This window comes from Ambystoma mexicanum, chromosome 4q (genome assembly GCF_040938575.1).
Source record: "Ambystoma mexicanum isolate Mex_15411 chromosome 4q, UKY_AmexF1_1, whole genome shotgun sequence".
NCBI classification, from domain to species: Eukaryota; Metazoa; Chordata; class Amphibia; order Caudata; family Ambystomatidae; genus Ambystoma; species Ambystoma mexicanum.
The window spans coordinates 895,174,225-895,198,093 of NC_090928.1; the positions used below are offsets into that span (position 1 = coordinate 895,174,225).

The 23,869-nt window shown below is 44.8% G+C and overlaps 1 protein-coding gene across 1 annotated transcript in view; it reads right to left on the reverse strand.

The window, feature by feature from the left end:
• The window catches only part of ABCG8 (ATP binding cassette subfamily G member 8), a 288,385-nt gene that overhangs the window by 107,928 nt on the left and 156,588 nt on the right, over positions 1 to 23,869 (reverse strand). The window contains exons 6-7 of the mRNA XM_069608460.1: positions 20,089 to 20,254; positions 19,901 to 20,002 (exon numbers count right to left, since the gene is read on the reverse strand). Of these exons, the coding sequence (XP_069464561.1) occupies positions 19,901 to 20,002; positions 20,089 to 20,254 (268 nt within the window). The remainder of the gene's footprint in view (positions 1 to 19,900; positions 20,003 to 20,088; positions 20,255 to 23,869) is intronic.

Consider the following 23,869-nt stretch of genomic DNA (forward strand, 5'->3'; position numbering starts at 1 on the left):
GAAACATCTATGGAGTCGTACTAAAGGCAAGCTGAGTCAGAACGCAGTACAGTGTGGCAGGTTAAATAAATTATAAAGAGAACCCATGGCTGGTGCTTGAAAACCTTGCCCCCCTCTACCTCAAAGGTCAAAGACGTGAATCTCTTGGAACTCGTCTTTGAAGAGACCAAATCCCGGACCCAGGAGGGGTCTTCGAGAGCATCATGGGCGAGAACAGTATCCTCCTGGTGTACAGCTCAGAAACATCCATCCTCCTGGGCACGTGTCCGTGAACCAGGGGCTACCTTTTGTTTGCAAAACACGATAGTGACATGAGAGACTGTCTGTTCTTTTTGTTGTTCCGCTAACACCGGATCCTACCAAGAGTCAGTGCCCCTTTGAAAATAACAGGAAACACGTCTTCCCAAAAAAATAAGAGACTTCGTTGTTCCAACCCCATACTAGAGACACTAGCTGTGGACCACCAAAGAGCCTTCGACAAGCCTCTGCATAGTTCCAGTTGGGCGAGACAAAAGAAAATGGAGAAAGTGAAGGGGTGAGGAGGTCCTTGGAGGTAACTGCTAGAACTGTTGAAGAGGTTAGAATTAAGATAACCCTGAAGAGGCTTACAAAGAATGGGGAGCAGGCTTGGAGAAGGGAGTCATTCTCCTAGTCCCACTGGAATATTGTGGAATTTTGTCTTCTTTGATTGGGAACCGTGGATCATTTCCAGAAATTGATAACTCTGCACCTTGAGAGACTCATACCCAGCAGAAGAGAGTCATTCTGCTGGGATGTAGAAACAACCTTTTGTAGATTAGAATATGTGTTTAATTGGTAGGAATAGAATAGGAGTTTGGACCAGGACAGTAAACCTTTGATTTGGACTACACAGACTTTCTGACTGCCTGAGTTTTAGTTTGTGTGAGGTTTGGAAACCACCTCTAGTTAGAGATAGATAGGTGCTGTTGGTTGTTAATAAAGGTTTATCACAATCACTATGCCTAAGTTCGGTCAGACTCCTCATTCCATGCCACCACACCCCCTCACACTGCCATTTGCACACTGATTGCTCCCACACTGTCCCAAAATGCATTGCCTAGAGACAGTGTAAACTGTTCCCATGCAAATAGTACCCTCCACATGAACAACCCATATAAAAAACAAACTACACACATTGTCCCTTATAATGCAGGCACACATCTCCTGCAACACACATACTGCCTCCCACATACACACACTCTGCCTGCACACACACTATCTGACCACACAAACACTACCACTTCCCCCACACATGCACTGACCCCTCACACACAGTCACCACACACTCACTCACTACATACCCAGATACACACTGCCCGACACACTGGCTCAACATGTTGCCTCCCCACAAACTGCTACTCAAACAGACATTGTCCACATGGCTACACGCACCTACTGCCCGAACACATACCCATGCTGCCCCTTTACACACTCCCCCAAACATGTTTACCCTACACACTGACCCCCACATTGCCCCACCACACACATTCAGTTTTCCCCCATGTACACTGTCCCCACACACACACTGCCCCACCCATGCATAATGTCCCCACACATACACCCACTGTCCCTACACATGCACATTCTATCCTCTCACACAAACCCCCATACACTGCACACACACACACACGTTCCACACACACACTGCCCCAAACACTCCCCACCCACATCTATGGGCTTTGTCAATGCTGATTTATGACTGATTTTGAGATGATCGTATTTTGTGAGATAATTACTACCATTATTATGTTTGCTTTTTACCTATAATGGGACTACCCTGAAGGGGTTGCTGCTAGTAATCATCACAAAGTGAGATTAGCTATACTGGGTAATGAAAACCCCTTGCTCCCAGATAATGCACTGAAGCCAGTGTAAGATGACAACACAGTGCCCCATAACACATGTTGCTACGCAAGTTGATACTTTCATGAATTATTAGGGAATAGTCAGCAGGAAAGTTAGCAGCATAAGGTTGCTATTTGTATTTAATTTGTAGCACCGTGTATACTTTGTGAACATTTTAGACAATTTTTTAAATAAACATATTTTACTGACATTCCGATGGTTTTACTCGTATGCAATCATCATAATGTGCAATAAATAGCCATTTCACTGAAATCAGCTGTTTCAAACACTGGGCAAGAAAGGATTAGGGTATAGGGCATTTGGGGCCACCCCATGGCCACCCAGGGACATTAAAACAACCTGTGCAAATGACCCTCTACTTCAAGATCTGCCACAAAACCAAGAATCATCGCTCCCCTGCAGTATCAGTGGTGTGAGACCCAAGCTGCACCTCTCCTCTGCCAGAGTGTAGCCAATGAAAGAACACACAATTATTAAAAGTCAACCATGATCCAAAAATCAGGATACTTGGAACTAGGTCTCCTTTATGTTTCCCTACCTTTTTCTTTCCTTCTGTCCTCCACCTCTACTTCTACCCCTTTGTCTTTCCAGACCCCGCTTCTTCAATGTCCTCTCTCATTTCCTCATTCTTTGCTTCCTATTATCTCTCTCACTCTCCTCCTCACTCATTTTCTCTGTTTCTGCCACTATATTTCCTGCACTCGCTGGTTCTCTCACTACCCCATATTTCCGTATTTTCCCCCTCTCACTTTATTCCTACATTTGTCTCTGCCTGATAATCATAGGCTACACTTCAAGTTCGAGCATGTATATAAGATACTGAAATGGGGCCAATAAAAGGTTGGATACAGCCCCAGGCAACATATCATTTTAGAAGACCCCTGACCCTCAGAGGGGGAAGATACACTATATTTTGGACAAAAAGGTCTGGGAGACATTTTTGGCAATTTTTAGGAACTTTGGGGTTTCCCCAAGTCACACAGAGTAATCAGGGCTGTCACAACGTGTGTTGAGGCCTGGTGCAAAACGTTTGGTGAGACCCCCTTATAGTTTTTTGCACTGGGCCAGCGTTGCCGCCGCAAACAGGAGACGCAAGAAATCTCCCATTGAGTTTGTGTGGAGCAACCCAAATATGGTTCATTATTATGACACCAAATCAACTACAGCAAAGTTATGTTTCTGTACTGAAGACAAGTTCCCTCCAGAATAACAATTTTGCCATGTGCATAAATGGATGGCATGACGGCGGGTGGTGCGTGATGCCAGCTTTAGGGAGGAGCGCCCTGCCCCTTTGTATGCATTAAAACACACATCATACACAGTGACAGGTAGATGATGTTCAGTGGCAGCTGATGAATTTTTGAACGGGAGAAGCTTAAATGTGTGCACCAATTATGTGGGATTGACAGAGCACAGTGAGGGAGCCCAAACAAGGGGTGCTTGAGAAGGTTTCCTGCCCCCAAATTTGTTTTGAAGCAAATTAAAATTGTTTATAAATTAGGGTGAAAAGCCGAGTTTGCAATTGATTTTGTATGGTAGCCCACGGACAAACCCAGTAGATGTAAGTCACGAAACATACACAGGAGCATTTTCCTTTCCATTTAATGCTGCCTTTGCCCACATCATGTGCCAGTATGAAAACATGTTTATGCTGGCTGTTCTCATACATGTCCATGCAGGCTGAATCAATATATTTTATTTATTTATTTATGTGGCATTTGTTAAGTGCGCCGAACCCAAAGGAATCTGGCACTACCATATAAGGACTCACAGTCAGTAAAAAAAAAAAAACATGCCACAGAACGTATATACAGACCAGCTGTGCACCATGAGTGTTATTGCTGACTAGACTGGCCAATATTCAATGTAGGCCAGTTTAGCCACCTGATAACACCTATGTTTTCTCTACCTAGGCCTGGCTGAAGATGAGTTGGGGCCCATTTGAACATGACGGTTGGGGGCCACCATTGCTTAGAGCGGAAAACAGTTTCAGGCCACCGTTGGGTGCATACATTATAATGGAGACAAAGAAAAACAGCCAGGAGTTAATAGCCACTAATTATCACAAGACGGCCAGCCAGCAGGGAGCTGAAACACTAAATGCCCACTGATAATCTTAAAATCCCCCTTTGTCAGAAGTTGGCTGATGTGGGGGAACAGGTGTTAAAAGGCAATGTGGAGATAACAATTCTGTGTACCTCAGGGAAGTGACCGCTGAAAGGGCTCCAGCAAATGCAGCTGTAAAGCGAGCATCTGAAAGCGCTCATTTTAATCCCCATAACGAAAGGAATATAGAAAGGAATATATTGCCATGTTAGAAAACTGATGACCGTCAACATGGGGGCATTTGCTGGGGTCCCCCGGAGCCACTTTCAACTGAAAGAGCTGAAAGGCCTGGCGAGACAGCCAGCTAGCAGGGAGATGAAACACTAAATGCCCACTGAAAATCTTAAAATCCTACTTTGTCAGCAAGTGGGTGATGAGGAGGAACTGGTGTTAAAAGGCAACAAGGTGATAACACTTCTATGTACCCCAGAGAAGTGAAGGTCGGAAGGGGTCCATCAATTGCAGCTTGATGGAGCACACCTAGATATGCTGTTTGTTTTATTTCCACCATAGGAATGCCTAAAAGCGAGCATTCTAGGCGCTGAGTGGTGGTTTTCAGCTGGCATCGGACCATCTGTGCATGTGGCGGATCCACATAATTGTACATATTATGAGAAAAGTGAATCTAATGATCTTACAGTCGATAAACTGAAAGAGGTGTTAAACGCGAGCAAAATCTAATAGATACCAACCCAATGTATTCGAAAAACAGAAGGCCGCATTATCATAGCTCTCAACTCGCACGCTTTTGCAGGGTGTCACCCTCCTTACAGTCATCTGCCTCACTAGCCAAGCCCCTTATACGCCCATTCACTTCATTGGGCTCTCACCCCGTCCAAAAAAAAAGAAATCTGGTGTTTTCACCCACCTTGGTAAGGTTGAGTGCTATGTAACTATCAGCTGGAAGTGTGGGACAACGAACATGCATATCTATCTTTGTGTTGCATTCTGGGACTTATAGTTTACACGGTGATGGTGCTGACCACACACACGGGTTGCCATTGATTCACCCAGGGCTCAAGTCGAGGGTACACGGGGGTGGACGGAGTCCACCCACTTTTTTACGAGGGTGGACTCAGTCCCCCCATCTAAAATGAGAAATATTGAATGTCCTCTTTGAATTTATGTCACCAGGTTTGCAGGCCGGACACTTCACTACTGCACTCTATAACCTGATGAAAAATAACTAACAACTAAAGGTGAAATGTCCCATTTCAGTCCTGCAAACTCCAGGGAAAACATTTGTATTGGTTTTGGAGTTTAAAACGTGCACACTTTTTAACATTTTAAAAACACTATTAGACGAAAATATCCTCTCTTTTTTGTTTTGTGTGTGTTAATTTTGTGAAAGGCAAATCCATTCGTCCTGTGCAATTTGAGTGGTTATGCAAAGCCAATTTAATGAAATTTGCATATTTTACCTTCATATGTTAATTTATGGTGACACATCCCATTGCGTTTGTTGATGAGTCCCCACTCCTTAATTTTTAGCACTTGACCCCTGGATTCACCAAATTCGGATACCTTGCCTGCTGCAGTAGCCTATAGGTCCCTGCAGGCGCTGCTGTGATCATCCAAGGACCCGTGGACCAGGCCACAACGAAATCCAACACAAGTGCTGAGCAAGCGCTGCAGTCCAGGCACTGAAGTAATTTCACTTAACTTCTTCATCTCTGACTCCAACGTCTGCGTCGTCTGCAAAATGCAAGGTTAGCAAACCACGTGGAATGATGCTGGGACTGGGCGACGGCAAACTGTTACATTGTACAGTGCCACCGCCGCCACCTGCCCAGTGCCCACTATATGCCCCGTGGGCCATGGCCCTCCCCACACCACCCCCCATGCTGTGTGCTCGTGTAACTTTTTTTTTTTAAATCCTTTTTTTTCAATCTTAATGACACCTCGCAGCTCCCAAGATGAAATCTCATCCAGGTGACCGCGAGGCCCCCCTGAGCGCGAGGCCTGGGGCAGTTTGCCCCCCCTGCACCTCCTTCGTGACGGCCCTGAGAGTAATCCAGACGTGGACCCCTCGACCGCTGTGCTTAGAGAGGCACAGCTTCACATCACTGATGAGGCCCAACACGTCTAAAACACCTGTCTGGTGTTGCTGTTGGTACTCTTGTTCAGAGGAGAATTGCCTGGCATTTCGGTGCTGGACTGCCCATGTGGGTGAGACAAAGATTGATATGCAAATGGATATTACTCCTCTGTGAAAAGTACGGTGAGCTAAAACGTGGTTATAGACCCTCGCTAGTGGGCACTTTCCCATAGAACAGGTTATTTGTCCGTGTTCGTTCTCGGTAGAGGGGATCCCAGACCTTTTTGTGATATGTTTAGGAACTTGGGATTTCACCCTAAATTACCCAGGGTAATCCGGACGTGGACCCCTTGCTCATTGTGCTTAGAGAGGCACAGCTTCATCTCACTAATGAGGCCAGACTAGGCCAAAACGCGGGTCTGGTGTTGCTGTTGGTACTCTTGTTCAGAGGAGAATTACCTGGCGTTTCGGTGCTGGACTGCCCTTGTGGGTGGGACAAAGACTGATATGCACCTTCCCATAGAACAGGTTATTTGGCTGTGTTTATTGTCAGTAGAGGGGCTCCCAGACCTTTTTGTGATACACTATATTTTGGCCTAATCGGTAGCTCCTGGGGTCTCCTCCACTGATGGCGACCTAGGGAGGCCCCTATTGCCTTATTATAGCAGTAACTAGTGTACGTAAATACATGAGGGTGTGTAGGAGTTGTTACAACATTGCAAAGTGTCTGAACCACCTCTACCACTGACTGCATGAGAGTTTCCTCTGCTTAAACGGGGCACGGTGCCACTGTTGGTCAACGCCATGGTATATATTCACCCATGCAACCCTATTCGCTGGCAGCGATCACCAACCCTGATTGAAAAGTGAGAAAGTTGCATGTACAATGTACCTATAACATTTCCTTCATACCATAACCTGATACGTAATGTAACCACCAAGTTGAGCTGGCAGATGCACTAACCATGGTTTGTGTGGTCTATTGCACGATATATGAAGTGTCATTTATAATGCGTCTGTATACAAGTGTTTCTAGGTGCGACAAGATAAGGTAGGGAAGACAAAGGGAGGACAAAACAAACAATCTTACTAGGCCTTGTGTCATTCAGATTGTGCAAGTGCAGGGTTGAGAGGGAGCAGGGAAGTGCTCGGGGGAGGGAAGGGGGAAGTGCAGTCAGAGCAAGCAGCATTTCTCTAAGTGAGTGCAGCCAGGGCAGCGTGGCTCTGGGTAAATGCAAGGAGGCAGGGGACAGCGGGGTTACAGATACAGCCCCAAGTGCGCGGTAGGCTAGGAGGCAATGCAGGGGCTACTGGTCGCGGCGGAGCCTGGTGCCCATTGAGATTCTGAGGGTAGCCAGACAACTAGTCAGTGCAGCAGAGAGGAAGGTCAGTAGGGAAGAGAGAGAGTGAGAGAAAGAGTGAGAGAGAGAAAGCAGAAGCGAAAAGAAAGGTCTTGAGCTTCTTCCAGAACCTCAGGTGGTCCGGCTCAAGTTTGAGAGTGGCATAGGGAGGCCATTCCAGAGGGAGGCACCTACAGTCCTCTAAAGAGATCTACCACCCATGTTCTGCCTGGAGAAGCTTCTGACGCTCAGAGAGTTGAAGGTGGCTATGCAAAGGGCTCTAGAGGAAGGTTTTTAGGAAAAAGAGAGTTGGATGTAGTGCGGGCCACGGCCACAGAAAGCCTTGTGGACGATGCAGAGGGTCTTGAACTTGTTCCGGAGCCAGTGGGGAGATTTCAGGGCTGGAGAGATACGATCCCTGGGCTTGAGGCAAAGGACAAGTCTCGGAGTCCTGTTCTGGATTAGTTGCAGAGGGCGCAGATTAGAGGAATGCAGATTGTATATACCATACACAAGGTTTAGTGAAAAAGTATATAAACATTTCGAGTGAGAACCAAGGGGATCAAATGTATGCTTAAACTTGAAGAAGCAAAGCCCCTTAAATTACCACTAAAATCCACACCCTTGGGCGTGGCTTGAGCAGCCATGGAGTAGGACGTGCTTCCCGTGTAGCTCCGGAGGATCCGACAGCTGATCCGAAAAAACTACCTTTGAAAATGCGCCATTGGTTCCCGAATTGATCACACACGCACGGGAATGTATGCTCTGCTCATTGTGTAAGGATCGAGAGAATCGTAAGCGGGAGTCTGGAGGAATTACTCGACGAACGATGCGGCAGTTCGGTCCATTGTCACACAAGATGGCCGACAACAAAGGGAACGACACTGGGGTACCTGAAGAGGACGAATAGAGGTGGCGGCCACGGGGAGAGAACGGCAATGACAAGGTGAAGACGGAACAAGACCCCTGGGGGCTGTGGGCCTTGGGTCGTGGAAGCTTGGGTGCTGGCCCGGACGACAGGGGCCCGAGGGCAACAGAGGTGTGAAAAGGCAGGCCGCACCACGACAAGCACGAGCGGCGCTCGCTCGGCATTGATCAGCAACTAGCAGCGGTGAGAGGATGTCGCAACTGCCTGGAGATCACCACGACAGTCGGTAAAGAGCAGAAATTACGGTTGGGGAGACACTTGGACGGTAGGGAGACCCAACGGAGGCCGGAATATGGCGGCGCGAGGGGCCGTGGGTAAGAATAAGAACAAACAACCCACGATGGATATTTTTGAGAAAACACAGCAGTCTCCTGCGGCTAGCGCAACCAAAGGCCCGATGGTACAGGCTGAGGGTGCCACAGCGGCTGATAATCAGCAGATTTTAGAAGCCATCACGGAGCTGAATGAATCTTGGGGGGTTGCGATGTTGGACCTACGCACTTCCCTGGAAGCTAAAATTGAAGCAGTGGGCATCGAAGTCTCCCTGCTGAGACAAGAAGTCAGGGGACTGGCGGAACGCACAAGCAGCCTGGAGGGTGCAGTGAAATCTAACACGGACACCAGCACCAACAATGCAAAGGAGATCCATGTCCTTAAACAACAAGTGGCCAACTTGGAGTCTCGGGCAGAAGAAGCAGAAGGGAGAGCGAGGAGAGACAATATTCGCGTGGTGGGCTTGCCGGAAGGTGAGGAAGGCCAGGCCCGACTGATTACATTGAGAACGTACTCCTACAAGCAATTGGGGCTGGTACACTCTCGCAGGGTTTTGCGGTGGAGCGCGCACACAGAGCCCTTATGAGGAAGCCGAGACCAGGGGCCCCTCCACGAGCGATAATTGCTAAAATACTGAATTACAAAGACCGCGAGAAAATATTGGAATATTTTCGGAAAGACGGAACGATTGAGAGGGCCTCGAGTACTATCACGGCATACCCGGATTATACTATGCTGGTCCAAAGGCAGCGGTACAGCTATGTAACTATCAAAAGGAGGCTGCGGGCAGCTGGAATAAAATATATGCTGCTGTACCCTGCGAAACTGAAGGTCGTGCATAAGAGCAAATTGCATTTTTTTAACACCCCGGAAGAAGCAACAATATGGCTGGATCTGCAGGGCTGCCCGGATCAAGACACAGAAGAGACACAAAATGGACGTGAAAAGTGACTCAGATACGGTATGCATACTGCTGTGGTGGCGAGCGAACATCCCGAGGGCGCCTAGGCGAAGGCTGAGGACGATGGGCCTGGCTGTAGGAGGCTGATGTTCGATTACATATTGCTGATTGTGAGAAACTGGATGGACTGGAATATAGTGGCGGTTACACATATTTAAATTGTTTGGCAATGTGTAGTTATTTGATGTACTATTGGAGCGCAAGGCGGAAGTACCCTACCCCCGAATTATAGTTGTAGTTGCAGTAGGCTGGCCACTAGGGCAGCCTCACCCTGCGGAGCTTCGAGTACAGGCGAAAGCCGGAAAGAGCTAGATGCGGGGGAGCCTGAGATCCAGGGATGGAGCTGGGCAACAATTGGGGGGAGAGTGTGGGGGAAGGGATGGGAGGCGGGGGGGAGAGGGAGCGGGAAGTTTGGTTTGTTTTTGGTTAAAGGGGTTTTAGAATGGGATGCGAGCCTATATGGATTGGATTGGAACTCAAAGCTAAACGACAACTGGGGGGGAGGGAACGGGACCATACCAGGCCATGGGGGACCTTAAAATACTCACATGGAATGTGCGGGGGCTTAATAGCTATTTAAAAAGGAACAAGGTTATGCTGTACCTGCGCAGGCAGAAGATTGATATTGCATTGCTGCAGGAAACCCACCTCACACTTGAGAGGATGGACATGATTGCGGGAAAGTGGAAGGGGGTGCTGGTGGGCTCATCTTACTCGGCCTACGCAAGAGGAGTACTTATATGGGTGGTGCCACATGTCCCGTTTCAGCGGTTGCAAGTGGTGGCTGAGACAGATGGGAGGATGGTTATGCTGAGGGGATTGGTAGAGAACAGGGAGATATGTATTGTTAATACGTATGCCCCGAACCAGAACACAGCGGCGTACATTAGGACACTTAGGGGGAAACTGAGCGTGTGTGTGGGTAGCGCGGTGATCTGGGGAGGGGACTTCAACTGCGTACTGAACCCGAGGGTGGATCGATCGGATGGGAAATTAGATAGACCGGCCCCTGCAGCCAGGGCGCTACAGACACTGCTTGATGACTTTGGGTTGGAAGATGCATGGAGAGTGTGGCACCCTGGGGAAAGGCAATATTCACATTACTCGGCCCCACAGCAGTTATCAACGAGGCTGGACTACGTTTTGCATCACCTGAAATGATAGCGGAGTTGACACACATAAAGTACAGGGCCAGTGTCCTCTCGGACCACTCGCCCCTGACTCTTGCATGGCAATTCTGCCCCCCGAGGGTGAGGATCCCGACATGGCGCCTACGAGCGGAGGCGTTGAGGGACCCCTTCTTTAGAGAGGATTTGCGGGAGGAGATAGTAAACTATTTTGAAACCAACACTGGGAGTGTGGAATCGGCGGGGACATTATGGGAGGCCTTTAAAGTTGTCATGAGGGGGGCGGCCATGGCAAAATCCAAGGGCCTACAGGGGGGGGGGGTTTCGGCTGAACTGAGGGAGACGGAAGCAAAATTGGAAGAGGCCTTAAAAGCCGGTGACGATACAGCGGAGAAACTAGATTTGATACTTAAGCTACAGCAAAAATGTGCAGAATACTGGGAGAGGCTGTGTAACCTTAATTATAAAAAGTACATAGAGAGACAGCATGCGGGAGGCGATAAACCGGGGAGACATTTGGCGTGGTTATTTAAGAGCGAGACCCCCAGAGCCACAATTAGAACTATAGAGAGGGAAGATGGTAGCGTAGAGGATACCCAGGAGGGAGTTAATCAAGCGTTTGTGGATTATTATAAAGTGTTATACGGGGAAGATGGGGAAAGCAGCCGTGTAATGATAGAGGAAACACTGGAGGATATGGGGCTGCCCAAGATAAGCGAGGAGGAAAGAGAGGAATTGGACTCCCCGATTACCCTGGAAGAACTGGGGGAGGTGGTGAGGCAGTTGCCCACTAGTAAGACCCCGGGGACTGATGGGCTCCCAAGCAAATTTTATAAGGTATATATAGAAGAGGTCCTCCCCCCGCTGCTAGAAATGATAAACGAAGCATTCGAGATGGGCCGCTTACCGGAGTCACTGAGAGAGGCTGTCATAGTACCTTCTCCCTAAACCAAATAAACCTGGGCGTAGCTGTGGTTCCTTTAGACCAGTGTCAATGCTGAACCAAGACGGCAAGATATTAACTGCAGTCTTGGCGAATAGACTAAGGAGGGTCATTAGCAAGTTGATACATCTGGATCAAACGGGCTATGTCCCCCATAGAAACATCACCAATAATCATAGGCGACTCCAGAGGATCATTGAGTTTGGCAGGGGAAGTGATGAGGAAATGGCAATCGTGTCCTTGGATGCGATTAAGGCCTTTGACTCCGTCAAGTGGCCGTGGCTGCTGGCGGCCCTGAAACACTATGGGTTAGGGCCTGGCTATGTGAGGTGGGCAAAGATTCTGTATAGTGAACCGCTGGCTAGAGTTAAGACAGGATCTGTGATATCGGAGAGGTGGCAGTTTAGCAGGGGGACTAGACAAGGATGCCCGTGGTCTCCTATGCTCTACATACTGGCCCTGGAACCCCTTGCAATCTATCTGAGGCAACAATATGACACTATAGGCATTGAGGTGAAAGGGGAGCCGCACCTGATCTCCCTATACGCAGATGACATGCTACTGTACCTGCGATTCCCAGAAGAAAATCTCCAGTACATCTTAGAAGTGATGGAGAGATACGCTGTGTTGTCTGGTATAGCAGTGAATCCCCAGAAGTCCAGCATGTTCCGATTCGGGGGGTAAACAGGGATTCCATCGGAGCGATTACCTGTATTGCAAGTGCCATGGGCGGTTCACACGTTTCGGTACTTGGGGATAAATATATACCACACTGTGGAAGAGGAGCATAAGTGTAACACAGAAGTAGCCATTAGAAACATTGAGAAGTGCATGCGGTTTTGGGCGAAGCTGCCTTTGGCAATGATGGGGCGGGGAGCGATGCTAAAGATGGTGGTTCTGCAGAGGCTCCTACATTACTTCGGGAATATGCCATACCTGATTCCTAAGGGGTTTTTTACCAAACTAAATAGCATGTGTAGGGACTTTGTGTGCCACGGAACATGAAACAGAGTGGCGTTATGGAAGCTTCAGAACTTCCATGACAAAGGGGGAAATAAGCTGCCCAACTACGTGGCGTACTATGTGGCAAGCCAGTTGCGGTATGTTGCCAAATGGCTATCTGACGAAGAGACCTCTGAACACAGGTTGTTTGGGCGTGATTGTGCACCTTTTTATTTGAAAGAAGTTATGTGGGCACCCAGGGCGGAAATGGTGGGGCGCCCTAAAATGATGCTACTAGGGTGGAAGGTGTGGCGCAGGGCATGCCAAATGATGGGAGACCCGTCCCCATGCTCACCACAGATGCCATTGGCGGTATTGACAGGGGTGGATGCTCAGCTGTGACTGATACTCCGGACCCACTGGGAGCCGGCTGGGGTGGCAACGATGGGGGATATCTGGCAGGAGGGCTCTAGTGTTACTTTTGAGGGGCTGCGGGAAGTAGCTGGGCTGCATGAAGGCCAGTACATTACATATCACAGAATGGTGCAGAGGATTAAGAGAACATGGCCTGAAACTGTGCTGGAGGAAGAATTGGACGCCACCATAGATGTGATATGTGATGCAGCTGAGGGGGGGGTCATGAGATTTCCAGACTGTATGAGATGCTGATGTCTAAAGTGGGGAAGGAGGTCACGCAGTTGAGAGTGGACTGGGTAACGGAGGTTGGGGCCCAAATGGGAGATGGGATGTGGGAACGTGTGCCAGGGTATCATAAGAAGGTGTCTAGAAACGCGAGACTGAAACAGATACAGTTGTACATAACACACAGGGCTTACATGACGCCTTGGAGGATATCGAGGTTCGAGAATGCAGGTCGACAAGCATGCCCCAAGTGTGACGAAGAGAATGCGGGCATGATGCACATGTTCTGGTCATGCCCGATCATAGAGAGGTTCTGGAGGGGTGTAAAAGAGAAACTAGAAGGAAGAGGGGTGAAGATAGTAGTGGATACGGTGTGGGCCTGTCTGCTGGGGGGGTTCCCAAGACCACGGAAACTCAGGCACGTAAGCAAACTAAGGGACCTGGCTTATGTTCTAGCGAAAAGGAGGATTGCCATGGGATGGAAGTCATGCCATGTGCCGAGGATAGAGTTGTGGTGGAAAGACTTGCAAAAATGGGCAGAAGCTGAAACCATGGCATGGCAAGAAGCGTGTAGCAATGGCGGGGAGGAGGAGAATGAGTCCCTGATGGCCTGGAAATCACTGATAGCCGGACTGTTTGGGTCATTAGACGACCCGACTGAGCCTGTGGAGGAGGTGACCGAACCACAGGGTGTGCAAACTGAAGGTTCAATGCAATAGACTCGCAAAGGGGGTGGGGTAGAGGGAGTAGTGGTTAGGAAGTTAAAAAAGTGTATTGAAACTGTTGGAACATGCACTGTTTGTTTGGTTTTATTGTTTGTTTGTTTGTAAAATGTAATAAAAACCTTTAAAAATGAATTCACACCCTTGCAACAGGTAGATTACTAGGCCAGCCATACAGTCATGAAACACTTGTTTATAGGTGCCTAAAAAAGAACAAATCAATCAATCAATCAATTGATCTGAAGGTCCTAACCTGTCCAATGTTCACATAAGGGTCAACGCTAAAAAATAAATACAAGATCCAGTGCCAGCAATCTAAACTTAAGACCAATTGATCTGCCAAACCAAATAGAAAAAGGCCACCGAGCTGTAGACCGTATTTGTTTTATCATTATATTCTTATTGACACCAGAGACCACCGTTGGGTAAACCATCTTCTTTAATCCTCTTACGGTAACTGTCTCACCTACATTCCACATTCTACAATGCCTCGCTTCCATTCCATCAATGACCTAATAACATTCCAAATCCTCATAACTATTAACAATACAACAATCCCCCCTTACTTATCATTTAACTTACCACTAATGTAAGACACTCTTAATTAATTTTTTAACTGTATATATAACATTGTTCACTCTGTACTTACAGGTTGTTGAATTAACATGAAATCTATATTTGCTCAATGAGTCCATCTGGTTTCCACTTGTGTGGTTCTGGCATCAGATTCCGATTCTCCACCACATCCCAACTCACTAGGATGTGACACATCAGCTACAGAACCCAAACCACTATGAACATTACCCACATATCCAGTCACTTCTTCACTCTCCTGAATATCTCCTAGGTTCACAGAAATGTCATCCCATGCTGAACTGTCAATCATTTTACCATCAGGACCATATTCTACTCCACTCTCATCATCACTGATAAGGTCCTCTTGAAACAGCCTCTTGAAAAAGGATGCATTCTGTGTAATTTCATGATTGCCCTCATCAACTGCAGTGACCATGAGTCCCTTCACTCTTTTCACCTTCCAAATTACTGGCTTGTATCTCCAGTCCAATTTTGAACACACTATTTGCCCAACTAACACCTTTTCTCCTAATGCAATGTTATTGTCTTTGGCTCTCCTTTTGTGATCAGTCCATTCTTTGACTTTCTTTCTCTTTATTTCATCTCGTTTCCTTATCTCTTCATCTTCTTCCAATGTATAATCATTCAACTGTGGAATACGAGTTTGAGGTTTATATCGAATCATTAGTTCAGACGGCGAATACCCGGTCATCTCATGTTGAGTATTCCGATAACTCCTAAGCATTTGTGACACTGCTTGAGTCATTGGCATGTTCTCCACTATAGCTTTCTGTCTCGTTCTTTTCAGATTGAGCATACATTTTTCGACCATACCATTAGCTTGTGGCCACAGCGGAGTAATCTTCTGATGTCTAAATCCTAAGTATGCTGCAAATCTCTCGAACTGATGTCCTTGAAATGGAGGCCCGTTATCTGTGTTAACTGTTTTGGGAATTCCCCATTCGCTGAATACTTCATCTAAAATCCCAACTACATGATGGAAAGCAGTTGACATCACATGTTTCACCAGTGGAAATCGTGAATATTCGTCTAATATTACTAATAAATATCCACCCTCTTCCAGAGGTCCATAGAAATCCATAGATACTCTACTCCAAGGTGCATCTGGTAACTGAACAATTTGAAGCAAACCAACATTGCTATCAGATGCAGATACCTGCCAAGCAAAGCACTTCATTACAGCATCCTCAACCGTTATATCCATCCACGGGAACCATACCTGATTCCTCAATATCTTCTTTGTATTTGTTATTCCTCTGTGGCCTTCATGTGCTAGCATCACCAGCGATTTTCTTAAGCTTTTAGGCGCCTCTAGTCTATTCCCCCTCAGGGGCATTCTATCATTTGTTGTTGCCAATTCTCCACTAATTCTCCCCAGTCTCTGCAACTCTTTCATATCTATCCCTTTTCCGACCTCTTGTTCTTTCAACATCCATTTCCACTGGTCAGTCCTGGTCAAACATATAGCCGCTTGAATTGTTGGATCAGCCCTGCTTTCCTTGGCAAACATTTCCCTCAATATGGTTGGTGGTAAAGCATTAGCAGACAAATATGACACATCATTTTCTGCCTCCATTTGCATTTTATCATCATTTTATTTTATTGGATGTCGAGATGAATAATCAGCCAGGTTTGCTTCTTTCCCTGGTTTGTGTACTATGATATTATCATACTCCTGCAGGCGTATTCCCTACCTTTCAATTTGTGGAGGCATTCCCACTCTTGGATTTCCAAATAGGGATATTAAAGCCTGATGATCTGTAATGAGTGTGAATGGTCTTCCAATAATGAAATGATGACATTTTTCACATGCCCATACAGCAGCCAAACTTTCTCTTTCTGCCTGTGAATATGCTTGTTCAATTTTGTTCAATGGACGACTAGCGTACGTGTCTTCCATTCTCCTTTCCTGGTGGAATTTGTGCTAAAATTGCTCCTAGACCTACAGGACTAGCGTCCACAGTGACTTCCGTCTCCCATTCTGAGTTAAAATAGGCCAGTTGTCGGTCATTGACAAGTTCTTTTTTTATCAGCTCAAAACTATTTTTGCATTTTTCTTCCCATGTGAATGCTGTTTCCTTTTTCAATAATTGACGTAGAGGGTCCGTCAAAATTGCAAATTCTGGTATATAACGAGCACAATATCCTGCCATCCGTAGGAATGATCTTAGTTCAGTTATGTCCTTGGGTGGCTCCAGATTGAGAATGGTATTCACTTTATTTGAATCTGCCCTTATTCCCTTCTTTGAGAATACAGGTCCAAAGAAACGTAGACTTCGTTTATTCACGTCACACTTAGATTCATTTAAAGTCAGACCACTATTTTGCAAAGCCATGCACTCTTCTTCTAGTGCTTCGTCATGCTGCTTTTGAGTGACCCCATATACCAGTATGTCATCACTGTAGTTGAATGCATTCCTCAGAGGTGCAATAACTTTCCTTATTGCTTCTTGGAATATTTGTGCTGCCAATGATATTCCAAAATTCAATCTCTTATATCAATACAAACCCTCATGAGTTGTAAACGCAGTTATATACCTAGATTCAGGATCAATTTGTAGTTGGTGATATCCTTGATTTAAGTCAAGCTTTGTGAATCTAGTTGCTCGATTTAACCTGATGATCATGTCTTCGATGCTAGGTCCTGGGTGTCTTATCCTTTGTATAGCCACATTGGGTATCCTCATATCCACACACAATCGAAAGCGTCCATCAGCTTTTGGAACCACTACCAATGGCGACACCCATGGGGTGGGACCACTTTCCACCCTTTCAATTATATCATTATCAATTAGTTGCTCTAATTCTTTGGATACTCTCTCTTGAAGATGGAATCCTATCCTTCTTGGATGTTGGGGGACCTGCTGAATCTGTGGGTCAATGTGAAGGTGTATTGCATCTCCTTTCAATTTTCCTACTCCTTTGAATAGGTCGGAAAATTTCTCTTTGAGCATTTCTATGTTAATTTTACTTTCGGTCATAGTTTGTATGTCTTGTCTTTGTGGAGGTATTCCCTGTATAATTTCTGACTTGTCGAGGTTTACATTGATGGCCTTCAGGCTTGTTGCAGTTTTGCAACTAATAAGGCATCTTCCTTCCACAGGACTGTTTATAACAAATATTTCAACTGGTATGCGAGTATCTTTATGTATCAAATCACATGTGAATTTCCCTTTTACAACCAATGGTTGTATAGCTCCCCACTGGAATATATTGGCTCTTGATAGTTTTAGCCGATATAATTGTGCTATTTTCTTGTATACTTCGTTATTCATTACATTTACCATGCGCCAGTGTCTACCAAGAATGGTATGTTCTGATTTCCTAGACTTATATTCACCTTTATGGCTGTATTCCCATCTGATACGTCATACATTAGTCTCACATACTCTTTGCTGTATTTGTCATAATCCAAGTATTCATTATTCTTGTTTGCATTCATATTTCTGTCTTCTATTGGAGGGTTTTCGTATGGATCATTATATATTTCTTGTATGAATTCTTGACTGTTACCTGTTTGTGTCATGAGTGTCTGTTCAGGTCTCATTTGCTGGGTTCCCTCAATTTCTAGAGCGTCCATTGTTCTTACAAATCCTGGTCGGAAATCCGGTTGACTTGAATTTAGTCTCATATTTCCGTTCAATCTTTCTATGTTTGTTCTTGTGTTAAATTGTCTTTGGTTTTCATATCTTTGAGCTGGAATTATTTGTACATTTGATTTTTGTACAGGTGTCCATGGTATTTGTTCTCGACACATATTTTGAAAGTGGTTTTCCTGACCACACCATAGACACATGTGACCCAAAGTTGGACACTGACCTCTGTGTGGAAATTCGAACCCACATCTGTAACATTGTCTTTCTCCATTACTTTTCCAATTGTTATTCCAGTGGAATTCATTCGGGTTTCCTCTTTGCCATTGCGTACCTTGTCTTTGATTTATGACAGCGATGGTGTTCACTCCTTTAGGACTTTCCATATTAGCTGCCTGTGTGTCTACTCTTGCATAGATTCGTGCCAGCTCAAGTACTTCTTTCAATGGGAGATATTTTTTTAATAGATGTTTCCTGAACTGCGATAATAGACAGCCTTCAATAATCCTCAATCTGATTCCGTCATCGTCATTATAATGTGAGAAATCACAGTACATTGCTTTCCGTTAAAGCCGTAGAGCAAATTGTGCAGTAGTTTAATTTGGGCTTTGAGGGCATTGATTAAAGATGTAACGTTCATAGTCTCGATTTGGCGGTACTATAATTCTTGTATTTTTTGATGTTACCAGAAGTTGGTACGTCGTTTTTTTCTTCTGGAGGTATTGTTTTAATAATTGTCTTCATTTCTCTTCCTACTAGATTTGTAAAAATATTTAATTTATTAACAGCATTTTGGTTTCCAACTGCTCTGAGAAATTCAGAGTCAAATAAGCATAACATCTGTAAGGATTGTCTGAGCACATTCCCATCCCATCATACACTCAAATATGATATAGGGGGTCATTACGAGTACGGCGGTAGGGGGTTAATGGCACCGGTAAGGATGCCGGTGCCGTTAACCCTCTGCCACCGCATTCCGAGGTCCCTTAGCGGGTCCCCCTAGGGCCTGCTGGTTTTACCAGCCGCCCTTAGCGGGACCCGTTAAAGGACCAGGGAAATTGCGGGCCCGTTATTAGCTCCTTCCCCATTCCCATTGAGCCCTATGGGGGCTCGAATGGGAATGGGGAATGGTTTTCAAAATGGGGACTTACCGTGTCCGCAACGGTCGGAATGTCCCAGTAAGTCCCCATTCCGACACCACGGACCCGGACACGGGTTTGGAGGCAGCCATGGTGCTATTAGCTATTAGCACCATGGCTGCCTCCAAACTTGTAATGACCCCCATAGTGTGCTAATGATCCTGTTTTCCCAATATTTCTTATTACACATTCCTGTTGATCACATACACATTAGAACACACCCATCTTTTCTACATCATACATTTTGTGGTACACCTAACAGGACTGGCATGCCCCATGCTATCACAGAACATTCCTCTCCATCGCTTCATCTCTTCCTCCCTTTGTTTGTGCCATTCATTCGCATGTTGCCATCTTCTTACCCTTACCCTGCTCCTTTTCTTTCTTCAGGTCTGGGTACCTCTAGTGGGAGAACAATACGCCAACTCTTGGACAAGCCTACGTGCTCTGAGACCACTACGGTAGTGATATGGTGCAGTATAAAAACTGTTAGCATAACATAACATAACTTGCAAATAAGGAGCTTACGGACAAACACTTGATCAATTTAACATGCTCTTAAATAACGAAGTTATAAAATAATACATGAATTAATTAAAAAAATACAAACAGAAGTGACATTTCTTTTCACACTGACTAGTATTTTCTTACAAAAATAATACCTTAGCAAGATGCAAAACTGTTGAAAACCCCTCGGCATCATATCAGGTGAATGGGAATCGATGTTGATGGCCTTCTCCGATGTGACAAGGCGGTTGTCAAAGCTATGTACCAAAGATACAGTTTTAGTTTTTGAATATTGAAAAAACTATCCATATTAACTCCTTGGACAAAAGATGCGTTTCCTCACCTTGGCTCACTGGAAGCTGTCACCACATTGTTTCCATCACCAGCTTTCCAGAGAAAATCGCCAGAATCTTTGACTTTCTCCCAGAAGAGTGCAGTTAGGGATCTGGTCTTTTCCAAGCATTCCTTCTCTTGTTCACTGCTACGTCGATCAATGCTGGTCAGGTCAACTGCAAAAGAGAGCACTAGTCAAACCCATAGCAGCGATTGCCTATCAAGAATGGTGAACAGCAATGCATCACATATCCAAATCAGTAAAAACAAGAGTTCAGGTATTTTTAAAATCAGATCTTAAATCCCAAATCTGTGAATGCAGAAAATCGACAGATCTTACCGGCCTGCTAACACCTCAGTAATTCATGTGGTTCTGGCCAACTTGACATTGTTTCACTCCCGTTGTAACTTTAAAACAGAAATGGGGGAGTATCCCAAATACAGCAGTGGAGTGGGACTGCAACTAACCAATGACAATAAAGTCCAAACTGTTGCTGATTTGATTATAAATTATTTTAGAATAAAGATTTCAATATTGAGTGTATCTTTCACGAAATCACTTAATCAACAAATTAGTGGCTGTATCAGACTCTGAAAGCAATCGAGATAGTCTCATGGTAAAACGGCCAAATGTATTTCCATGAGTGTTGTGTTTCAAAGTTCAAGATTTTAAACCAGAAACATAATAATAAATAAGTAGAAAGAAGCAAAAAGTACAAACAGAAAATATCGTGAACAAAAATCACAGTACTCAGGTAATCAAAACAGTCTTGTAATTATTGAACAGGTCTAAAGTTGGACAATGGAACAATAAGACAACAGGACAATGAGTCAAACAGTCATTTGCTTGAACAACATAAATTGTGAAAAGTGCCTACTCAAAGTATTAACTTATACTCTGCCAACACTCTAATTTTTACATTTAAAAAAAAAATGAAGTAAAAAGAGGCTGAGTGTTGGCTGAGTATATGTTAATACTTTGAGTAGACACTTTTGAAATCACCAGCAGTTTGGACTTTATTGTCATTGGTCACTCCCATTGTAAGACTGCTATCAATGCTGTTGCATGGTCAAGCCGGGAGGCTGGGGGAGGATTCTGAGTCTGCCATTAGACCAGCTTCTAAAACTAGGCAGTTCTGAGAGGTATCCTTTCTACCTTTTCTCTCCTAGCCCATACACAGGGTCTCATGAAGTCCCATTATGACAGAAAGTGAGAGGGTCCAATGGCAACACTGGGACTTGACTGCTTATTCTTTGTTTCCCCTTAGAGTCTTTTCAGGGTTACATCTGCAGCACCTATGTTGCTGCTTGCAGCCTCTGTGAACTGCTTTGTAACTCACGTGATTGAACCCACCTGACAACTGAATTTTAAAGGTTAAGGACTTCTATTAGCATTTGAGAGTTTTACTAGATTTGGGTCCCTTTTTTGCATGCATCCTTCTCCCCCTTTACTGTTTTGGCGGGTCGCCTGCCACTCTTCCCCATATTTCATGGGGACACCTCTGGGACTCCCTGGTTTTTTTTTGTATTAGGGCCGGAAAATCCTTTACTGTGGAAACATATCTTTGGTAAAGTGAAGCAGATCAAATTTTACTAGCTTTCCGTTGGTCCCTGTAAACATTAACCTCATTTTTAACTGCCAACACCGCATATTTCAAATAGCATGTCAGTATCCAGACTAGTAAATGTGGTCAAATCTTTTCCTGTGAATTCATCTGGGTACAAATGCATGTCTTGAAGCCTCCACTCCTCCTAGGATTTTAGCCTAAGCATACAAATGTTCTCTCACCTTTGCATGCCTGTGATAACTATTGAACTTTTTTAAGGATCTCTCTTTGAAGTTAGTTGGCTGGTCAGTCTGGCTAGACTAACTGCTTGGACACCACCTAGTTGGCTGGCTTGTTTACTGTTTATATAAACATACTTTGTTTATGGTGGTCTCTATTGCCTGAAATCGCCTCAAACCCTCCTAAAAAAGAAGCTGCATCAGGTGCTGGGTTGGGAATAGAACAGGTTTTACTATTGTTTAAGAAAAAACTAAAGAGTAAGTTCTAGACACCCTCATACTTAAGCGCATGTAATACATAAATAGCTTTGTGCTAGTTCACATTGTATGTCTTATGAGGTCAGGAGGGTGAAAAACAAAGTGTAACAGAACGGCTTGCAATTCGTTGCTGGTTGGAAATAATTGAGAAGTTGTTGGGGTCTTGATGGGTGTACAGTATATTCCACTGTGTTGATCTAAGGATATTGAGCTAAAAGGAGCAGCTGTTTCTGAATGAGGTTGCTTGTGTGCATACTGAACATGTCTAAAAAATACACACAGTGGTAGATAAGGATTGGCTCCTGAAAAGGACAGTACTTTTGTCTAGCCTGAAGACTGGTTGTACCATGTAGCAGAACACATGGTGGAAAAGGCATTTTTACTTCGGTTTATATGCAGAGTTTTTTTATTTTCCTATTTTATTGTTGTTTTTATATTGCAAAACCTGAAACAAGGCAACCCAACCTTGATATAAGGGGAAAATACACATTATGGGAGGGAGGAACTAAAAACAGGGTGAGTGCCGGTTGTGCAGTAAACAATCAATTGTAGGTAAGAGTACAAACAATATTCATGTATGTTAAACATATTTCATAAAAAAACTAAAATCAATAGAGCTGGGAGAGAGGTCGACAAGAGTTGGCCAAAACCAGATAGCAACACATCAAGATCTTTCCGCGTGCCAGGTGTCAGATCATAGGTGCTTAGGGACTGCAGGAAAAGTGGCCTTTTTCTAGCCAAATGCCTTTGGGAACCATTGGCTATGCTGTAAGGAGTGATTGGATGTCCAGGTTTTGAGGGCTAACTAAAGGGATGCCTTAATTCCCTAGAATCAGTGGCTGGGTGGGTGGCTCCTGAGGGGGCACCATGACCAGAATTGTAAATAATCCCTGCTCAGTCACAGCTGGGGAATATTTTCAGCGGCGGGCCTAAATGTCTCCCCAAATTATAACCATGTATAGTGAGACAACCCTGAATAATGTACAGGCTTCAAGGGGATGTCCCCTCACCTCAAGAACATTTTTGAAATAATGGTTTGAAATGGTGTATTTTACCAAACAATTTCCGAGAAAACAGGTTAGAGCAAACATACAATTTACATGCTTTTTTAAGATAACACATGAAAAAATAGATGTCAGGCCACTAAAAGCATGTAGTAGCATTTTATAACATGTATGTCATGCTTCTCCCACAATCTATGCCAGCATTGCGTGGTAAATCACTTTTAATAATCTACCCTCATAAAATATACTGGCTTTGCCACTGTAAATCACTTTCATGATAGGTAAATAGGTAAGCATGTGTATGGTAAATCACTTGCATGATGCTGTGCCCACAATATATGTCAGCATTCTCACTATAAATCATGTTCATGAAGTTGTGCCCAGAAAAATGTTTGGTATTGCTACTGCAAATCTATTTGATTATGTTGTGCCCACAATATGCTTACTACAAAATCTAGAGGAGCATTTCACTGCCCAAAATGACTATTCCTTCATTTTGGGCTGTGACAGGCTCCTCTAGATTTTGTAGTAAATATGTTCTTTCTCGGTTTTCCAGTTTTGAGGTGTCATATTAAGGATTACTCTTTAAAAATTGGTTGAGTCCGTTTTTGTTTTGTGGTGCCTCAATTTATCCTGGCAATCCTACTTTAAATCACTTTTATGATGCTGTGCCTTCAATACAATCCTACTGTAAATCACTTTTATGATGCCGTGCCTTCAATATATGCCAGCATTGCCAAGGT